The 9,511-nt window shown below is 42.8% G+C and overlaps 1 protein-coding gene across 2 annotated transcripts in view; it reads right to left on the bottom strand.

Annotated features, from left to right (window-relative positions):
- Nucleotides 1–1,103: 1,103 nt before the first annotated feature.
- The window catches only part of rerg (RAS-like, estrogen-regulated, growth inhibitor), a 72,040-nt gene continuing 63,632 nt past the window's right edge, over nt 1,104–9,511 (bottom strand). For both annotated transcript variants that reach the window (XM_084331155.1, XM_084331156.1), the window contains exon 5: nt 1,104–8,182. In XM_084331155.1, coding sequence (XP_084187281.1) covers nt 7,772–8,182 — 411 coding nt within the window. In that variant the 3' untranslated portion in view covers nt 1,104–7,771. The remainder of the gene's footprint in view (nt 8,183–9,511) is intronic.

Below are 9,511 nucleotides of genomic sequence, written 5' to 3'. Positions count from 1 at the left end.
CATAGGTCTATGTTTGCCCTGCCCCCTACACTTAAGCCCCGCCTATCATGTAGACTACTAGAGAAGAAATGGGTGGCTGCCGCCTGGTGGAGATTTGCACTCTACTGAGTGCAGCTTTCTAGTTTTCTGAATGTCAAATGTCAAGTATTCCTTACAGCTATAGCAGCACGGGGGAAGAGGGAGGGGAGGTAGAGGCAGGAAAAAGACAATAGAACATAATAATAATAATAATAATAGAATATATCACAGGGAGTAATGTGCTCTCCAACACCATTAGCTGTAGGATCGAAACCATGTAAGTAATGTATAATTTAAAGCCTTGATCTAGATTTCTTTATGTTTACCGTGCTGTCTAAATGCAGGTTATCGTCACATACATTCATAAAGAGTTTTCTTTGTAGATAAAAAATAAGCTTTATTAACCCCTCGTAAATCAGAATATATTGTCACTCCAGAGTTTACAAACATTATCGATGTAAACAAACATTTTACAACCAGAGATACAGTAAATACAATTAAAAGCTATCAGCATACTAGAGAATGAAAACAAGTCTCCGTTTCCATTTCTTCTGATTCCGTTTTGGATTGCACATTTATAAAAACACTTACAAATAGTTTGGGTTCGTGTTACTCTCTTGTTCCAGGACAGGGTTTGTGTTACTCTCACTTTGAAATCAAACAAGTGCACTTGGATGCGATACTGCAGGCTACATCAACAGTTGCCCCCGCCAAATTCACCGTTTCACTTTGGAGTGAAGTGGACGTGTGTGCGTGTGCGGTTGTATGTATGTGTGTGTGTGTGTATACACACGCGCATGTCTATGTGCATGTGTGAGTCACAAGGGATTTGGGTCTAACTAAGAAATGCCTGTGGTGTTTGGATCCAGAAACAGCTACTGTAGGGTACATTTCCACCAAGGATGATGGAGCGGTGGAAAGTAACTCATTATATTTACTCTAGTTACTGTAATAGAGTAAAAAAACATTTACTTCCAGCTTTGTTGGTGTCAGTTACATCTCCACCCGAGGATGATTAACTTAGACAACAGCAGTGGTGGAAAATAACTAATTATATTTACTCTAGTTACTGTAATTTAGTATTTTGGGGGGGGGGGGGGGGTAGATAAAACTTACCTTTTGAGTATTATTATATTATTATACTTTTTTTTACTTTTACTTTTACTCAAGTACATTTTGGAGTATTCTGCTTTTATTTGAATATGTTTTATTTTTTTGGGTCATGAGTGTAATGAGATCTGACATTTACGGCAAAACTGAGACATTCCGGACATAACTAACTGAATGATAAAAAAAACGGACTATTCTCAAACCTTGGACTTACAGAGACTGATCAATAATTTGATCCCACCAGAAGGAATACTCAGTACATTTTCTAATAATTGAAAGTTAAATAACTTTTGTTGTTAGTTACACTCTTTTGCTTGAGTAAAAGTACTCTTAGACCTACTTAAATACATTTGTATTGACTTAACAGTACTTCCCCTTGAGTAATGTATCTCAGTGTGTTCCTTCTATACCTCTGGTTAACAGCTTGCCTGCCATATAATACCAAGTAGGACACTGAGAGCAAATACCATCAATATGAAATTCCTCAAATAAACCGTTGTTTACAGTCTCACCAGAACCACCGTGTGCCTGTACTGGCATGATGCTTGTTTTCACTGTTCCAAGAGCTCAAGTGATTTGTTCTACCACCGTCTAGACGGCTAGTTCACGTGCAGTCAGCGTACACTGCCCTGTGCGTGTGATCAGTCCTGAGTAAGCACACAATGTTGGTCTACAGGTGTCTAGGGATACTTTAGGGCTGCTCGATTAATTGGGGGGGAAAATCGCGATCTCGATTCATAGACCTATGCGATCTCATTATTATTATTATTTTTTTTAATCTTTTTCCCCCTCCTTTTTCCTCCGATTTTCTCCCATCCCAATGTTAGTCGTTATGCCAATTCCCAATCCCCTTCCTGGTCGCTACGCACTTACCCCCCACAGTCTGTCTGGGAGAGTGGAGGCTATCACGTGCTTCCTCCGACACACGTCCAGCCAATCAACCGCTTCTTTTCACCTGGCAGCGCAGACTCTCACTGAGAGGGCGTAGCGTGTGGAAGGATCACACTATCCCACTTAGATCCTATCCGCGCTTAGCAGGCGCCCCGACCGAACTGTAGGAGTCGCTGTTTACAACGACCCGGACCCACCCCGCCAGCGTCTCCGACCCTCTAATACTGCCAATTGTATTAGTGTGAACGGCCAGCCAAGCTGGTGACAACCCCGGAGCTGTGAGCTGGATTCGAACAGGCGAATCCAGCGTCTCCAGAGTTGGTGACGAACGCAATCTCCGCTACGCCACCTGACCGCCCTTATGCGATCTCATTTCTAAAATGATGACGATGTAAACAAATATATATTTTTTTGCTTTACTTTTTTAAAGGATGACGAAAAATAAGAATCGCGTGAGAGAATCGTGATCTCAATTCTTAAGAGAGAAAAATCGTGATTTGCATTTGAGCAAGAATCGTGCAGCCCTACATATTGTACTGTCCCAAGAATCCGAGAATACACGCAATACGTATATCATGCCAGTTAGGGTACCTTTGTGTGTACGGTTCACTTTTACTCTTACTCATAGTATAGACTCAGATTCAAATTCTTCATTGCCTATAATATTGTAACGTATAATATAACCAATAGGGCAGGGGTGTCAAACTCATTTTCACAGAGGGCCACATCAGCATTATGGTTGCCCTCAAAGGGCCAAAGACCGTATAAATGTTAATGTAATGTAAAATAAATGTCACAGTCAAGAGGGGCAGAACTAACAACTGTGAGCTGCAAAGAACACGTGGGACAGATGTAGCAGATGTTACAAAAACAAATGGCTGCACACAACCTTGCAGAGGCCATACATCCAACTAATGGAAGATAGTTTAATTAACAGATTGCAGAATGGGTACAGTACAGTACAGCTCGATACACACAATTGTTAGGGGGATGCAGACCAGAGAAAGACTTTCGATTTGTTTACATCAGGGTCCCCCATTTTCAATTCGTAATGAAATTGCTATTATGTGTCTGCATGAACACACAACTGTAACTGTATTCAAAAATAACAAAATAAGGGTTGTCTCAGTTCACAACTATATTGGTCAAGTTTTGGGTGGGACTTGTTTGCGTCCCTACAGCTTCTTATTCAATTGAGCGAGATGCTCGGTTATGTCACACAGCCAGTTTGCATCTGACAGTTCAGACAATATTTCTTCAACCCTTTGTTACCTATTCCGCCTGGATCTTTTTTGTATTTTGGGCTGTAAAATTGTCAAAGAATGTCTGAGGAGTAAGTGCTTTTGGCTTTTTTCCTTTGTTACTTCATCAATACCTCAGATGTTCAACATACATGCATGTGTAAGAATGTGTAATAACTAAGGCTGTCAAAGTTAAAGCTTTATTAACGCATTAACCCACAATTATTTTAACGCCGCTATTTTTTAACCCAAGATTAATGTTAAAAAAAATAAAAATAAAAAGGTTTTATCTTTTTTTTACCAGAGCTCTTGGGGGCCATATCAAATGACGTGGCGGGCCACATTTGGCCCGCGGGCCATGAGTTTGACACCTATGCAATAGGGCATACAGACCCTCATCTGCACCTCTGTTTACACTGTAATTTTTCTCATATCTTTATATTCAGATTACCCTTCAGATTACTGTACCTGTACCTCCCCTCCCCCATGCTGCTATGACACCCAGATTTCCCCAAAGGGATCAATAAAGGAATATCTTACCTTATCTTAATACTTTGCTGTATATCAGCTTAAGACTATACAGTGCATTTTCTTGTAGTGTATGTCCATTTACGTGGACATAGGAGACAGACGTTGACGTCTTTGTCTATGTGCTAGTGATCAGGGACAAGGTACGAAAAGTCCCCTTTCTTCACTTGTCTCTGGGACGTTTACTCCATTAGTAATCTACCCAGATAACCTGACCACGCCCCACCGTCCAAAGCAAAGAGATCTGATAATGTCTATTGAGTGTATAACTACAGTATATGCCTCAGATATCTCTTGCAGTGGCTCTTTTTCATGTGAAGAACCTATAAATCGAGAAATAATAAACAGGTTAGGCCATTGACCACACTAACGCTGCGACCATTTTGTTCTTATGTCACGCACCTTGGGGTGGGAACAGGGTGGAAAGGAATCCCAACCCGAGCATGACATAAGGGCAAAATGTCCGCTGTGTGAATAATGATCAATGGACCCTCATTTGATAAGATCATGTCCCAGAGACTTCGATCTGAGAAGATGTTGTTGTTGGATATGATTTAGTCCAGATGCGTGTCTGATGCTGTAGGTGGGGAGATAACGTAGGAAAGAGTGAAACCGATGACGGGAATAGTCACTCTTAACCCTTTCACTACCACACTATAGAAGGTTAACCTTCTGTAGTGTGGTAGTGAAAGGTTAACCTTCTCTAGTGTGGTAGTGAAAGGTTAACCTTCTGTAGTGTGGTAGTGAAAGGTTAACAGTCTGTAGTGTGATAGTGAAAGGTTAACCTTCTGTAGTGTGGTAGTGAAAGGTTAACAGTCTGTAGTGTGGTAGTGAAAGGTTAACAGTCTGTAGTGTGGTAGTGGAAGTGTTAACCTTCTATAGTGTGGTAGTGAAAGGTTAACCTTTCTGTAGTGTGGTACTGAAAGGTTAACCTTCTGTAGTGTGGTAGTGAAAGGTTAACCCTTTGTAGTCTGGTAGTGAAAGGTTAACCTTCTGTAGCGTGGTAGTGAAAGGTTAACCCTTTGTAGTGTGGTAGTGAAAGGTTAACCTTCTGTAGTGTGGTAGTGAAAGGTTAACCTTCTGCAGTGTGGTAGTGAAAGCATTAACCCTTTGTAGTGTGCTAGTGAAAGGTTAACCGTCTGTAGTGTGGTAGTGAAAGGGTTAACCTTCTGTAGTGTGGTAGTGAAAGGTTAACCTGTAATGTGGTAGTGAAAGGTTAACCGTCTGTAGTGTGGTAGTGGAAGGGTTAACCTTCTGTAGTGTGGTAGTGAAAGGTTAATATTCTGTAGTGTGGTAGTGAAAGGTTAACCTTCTGTAGTGTGGTAGTGAAAGGTTAACCTTCTGTAGTGTGGTAGTGAACGCGTTAACCCTTTTTAGTGTGGTAGTGAAAGGTTAACCGTCTGTATTGTGGTAGTGACAGGGTTAACCTTCTGTAGTGTGGTAGTGAAAGGTTAACCTTCTGTAGTGTGGGAGTGAAAGGTTAATCTTCTGTAGTGTGGTAGTCAAATGGTTAACCTTCTGTAGTGTGGTAGTGAAAGGTTAATCTTCTGTAGTGTGGTAGTGAAAGGTTAACCGTCTGTAGTGTGGTAGTGAAAGGTTAACCTTCTGTAGTGTGGTAGTGAAAGGTTAATCTTCTGTAGTGTGGTAGTGAAAGGTTAACCGTCTGTAGTGTGGTAGTGAAAGGTTAACCTTCTGTAGTGTGGTAGTGAAAGGGTTAACCTTCTGTAGTGTGGTAGTGAAAGGTTATCCTTTATAGTGTGGTTGTGAAAGGGTTAACATTCTTTAGTGTGGTAGTGAAAGGTTAACCGTCTGTAGTGTGGTAGTGAAAGGTTAACCTTCTGTAGTGTGGTAGTGAAAGGTTAATCTTCTGTAGTGTGGTAGTGAAAGGTTAACCGTCTGTAGTGTGGTAGTGAAAGGTTAACCTTCTGTAGTGTGGTAGTGAAAGGGTTAACCTTCTGTAGTGTGGTAGTGAAAGGTTATCCTTTATAGTGTGGTTGTGAAAGGGTTAACATTCTTTAGTGTGGTAGTGAAAGGTTAATCTTCTGTAGTGTGGTAGTGAAAGGGTTAACCTTCTGTAGTGTGGTAGTGAAAGGTTATCCTTTATAGTGTGGTGGTGAAAGGGTTAACCTTCTGTAGTGTGGTAGTGAAAGGTTAACCTTCTGTAGTGTGGTAGTGAAAGGTTATCCTTTGTAGTGTGCTAGTGAAAAGTTAACCCTCTGTAGTGTGGTAGTGAACGGGTTAAACATCCCTTCATTGTGCTAACTTCTAGTGAACCCCCTCAACGACCTCCCCGAACCTGACACACACCCTAGTCAGACCCATGAGCTTGAGTAGTGTTCCACTGGGTCTGACATTTTGAGAACCGCTGATCTATTGGATCATAATAGGGATTGTATTTACAGAACGCAGCGTGTTTTATGCCACACGTAGTCAGGTTCTTTGAACACGGGCAAATGAGTGAATGAGCCAGTCAGGCCCGGCCCCCATGAGGGTACTTTCTCTGTGACCGACAGACACTGTATGCAAATGTGACATTTCTTGTTCCCGCCGTAACCAATCATCCTGGAATATCATTAGCTTTTCAAATCTCACGGCAACCTGTCGTGTTTTCACTGAACTTTCACAAATACAAAGCAAGCGGTGACATTTTTATACCGATGTCAACGAAACATGAAGATTAATTGGTGAGAAAACCGGTGGGATATACATATGTATAGAGAGATTTACAGACAGTAATATCCTATATATATATATATCATATCATCCTGTATCGGGTTTTAATTACCTAGGTTTTTGTTTGTCCCCCACATTTAAGAAGTCAGAGATGGGTCAGGTATATACGCCCCACAAAAAAAGAAAGAAACAATATATTTGATTAAAATACAGTTACAGTATTCCGTTCTTCACACACATTTGGATTCCATACATACCAAACACAGCAGTGCTTAAGGCAATATATCGTACATAGTTTACAATAGTATGCTATCGTCCATGTGGAACATCCCTGGAATGTGACACAACAGTATGACGGAGGTGGGCTGTATATCCCTCTGTAACATAAAGCGGTACACACGCCGATTCTTAAGCCTTGGCATATTGGACTTTTCCAGCCGTGCTCATTTGGTTCCTTGATGGAACAAGAGATATGATCTGGAGCCATGTCCTGGCCATAACATGGGGGAGTTATGGGGCTGGCTGTGGGATTTGAAGGTTGGATGTTCTGTCAACAGAACATGGCAAATGGTTTATTTGAAGCCCGGCGTCTCGGCTCAAGGGGTTTCTCTTAAGAGCCGACGGCCCGACGGTGATCGGGGGCCATGATAGTCCTGTTGATGTTTGAATGAATCCAGCCCTCGCCGCGGCTCCCAGGGCGAAACAGGGGGCCTGGAGCATATCAAAACATTCTCCTACAAACAAGCTTGGGAGAAGGAAACCGCAAATCATCTGTCCATCACGGCTGATAAATAAAGGATGGATTGTTTGCACGCCGTGCAGGAAGTAGAGTGTGCATGCGTCGTATTTTAGCTGCGTTGTTTTTTGATGCTTGGTAAAAATGAAATGAGACATTGAATCGTCATCGCACGGCCGGCTGCTCAAAATTACATTAAGTTTCTCACAAGTCCCCCAGAATTATAATTGGCTAAAATAAAAACCCAACTGCTTCGACGAGGACATATCCCCTTGTAGGCTTCTGGATCTTTTCTCTCCTCCAAAAAAAAACATTTCGTTCTGACGGAGCAGATGGTGTCCTTTGTGCTTCTGACCTTTATGGCGAAAAAACAAACAAACAGAGCAAGTTGCACAAAACGTTCCACTTATAAATGACGTGTCAATAATAGTCCATCTGAGAGCTGATAATTGGCAGCAATCCTGGGGGGGGAAAAAACATGTTTAAAACATTTATATCATCTAACGTTCTTTAGTTTGTCAGATTAAAAACGTGCATTGGGCGCCCCCCCCCCCCCCCCCCCCCTCCCGCCCCCCTAGCTGCTGATCTTGGTCAGCATCTTGTTGATGGCCTGCTTCACGTGCGTGGTGGAGCTCCGGCGCCTGGCCTTGCCCTGGACAGCCTTGCGGCGCTTCACCTCGCGGCACAGCTCGTGGAACGCCTCCGCCACCGTGCCGGCCTGGTCGGCGCACGCCGAACACTCGTAGAAGGCGCACGCCATCTCGGCCGCCAGCCGCTCGCCCTCCTCTGTGCTGACCTGCCGGGCGTGGTCCAGGTCCGCCTTGTTCCCCACCAGGACCAGGGGCACGTTCTTGGGCTTCTTGAGCTCCTCCAAGAGGCTCCGCAGCGGACCCACGTCCTCAAAGCTGCCACGGTCCGTGATGTCGTAGACCACGATGAAGCCGTCACCCCACCGCACGTGTCCTTCCCTCAGATGGCTGTCGTCCTGAGGACGGAGACGAGCGGGGCCGTTAGGTGCTGTACTTTAGTTTTCTATATTGTATATTTTGTAGGGGTGTAACGATGCATCGATTCTAATGTAACGATTCAACTGCATCGATTTGAAAAAGTTAGAATCGATTATAATCTAAATTAATCGAAATAAAAAAAGTATTTTTTTATTAACTTTTTTTTTTAAATGTTTTTCTTTTGTGTGTATTGTTTTTATTGACCTATAGGTGGTCTTTTACTCCTTTACTCTTTACTGTATGAAGCACATTATCAGGGGGCTCATACAGAACCAAGCATTTCACTATAATGTACCTTATATGTGACAAATAAAACAAAACTTGAAAACTGTTGGTTAGCAAACAACTGTACGGTATATCACTGTACGTTCAACATGGCATCCCTTCCGTCTTATCGGTCATGAATAATAATACAACTTGGTTCCTTAATGCTTGGTTTTTATTGGAACGTTGTTGAGAGTGGCGTTATTCAGGCGTTTCGGTTTTTCTAAATGCAGCCAATGACCAGGGGTTTGTTTTTGAAGTTATAATATTCTCTTTCTGCCGCTCCTTACTAACACCTTCTGAAACCACAAATCTGAAACTTGTAACTATTCCTAACAATGAGAAAAGTCAAGCAGCTGCTCCTAATTTGACAGAGTTGGAACGGCCAGTCTGATGAAATAGAGCTTAACTGGTCATGTGGCAGAGCTTTGAATCTTAATCTGACTGGAGTGAGAGATTCTGATCTCATAGTTCTTGGCAGAGGAATAGAGAAAAAATTAAATAAAAAATGACAGCATTCCTTCACAGAACACAAGACGCCTGTATACGCGCCTTCTGAACCTGCAATTTATGAGATGGCTCTCTGGCCACGAATCAAGATCGCTTTACATCGCACTCCGTCTTTATCCTTAATTTATATTTGCATCTTTTAGAAACTAGAGAGAGAGAGAGAGCTCTTAGAAAGGTCTGGAAACACTCAAGCCTCGTCTCAACGCACCCTCTCTGAAAATAGAATATGGTGTAATGAGAGAGAGAGAGAGAGAGAGAGAGAGAGAGAGAGAGAGAGAGAGAGAGAGAGAGAGAGAGAGAGAGAGAGAGAGAGGGAGAGGGAGAGGGACGACTTGGCTGCGAACGTCACAGGGAAATTGGTCCCCCGGAGCTCCGACACCTACACTCTCTAGCAGCCGCTGTGCATTTGTCTGCACTTATGGCCGCTATACCAGCATGTATTACCTGTGTGAGTCTGACGCACAAGGCTATAATCGCAGACAACATGAAAGTAGCTCTCGACTGGGGGTGGAGGGCCGGGGGCGGTATAACGA

Source organism: Notolepis coatsorum (assembly GCF_963971535.1).
Source record: "Notolepis coatsorum genome assembly, chromosome: 15".
Taxonomy (NCBI): Eukaryota; Metazoa; Chordata; class Actinopteri; order Aulopiformes; family Paralepididae; genus Notolepis; species Notolepis coatsorum.
Note: the sequence above shows the minus strand (reverse complement) of the source record. Positions and strands in the feature narration are given on the sequence as shown.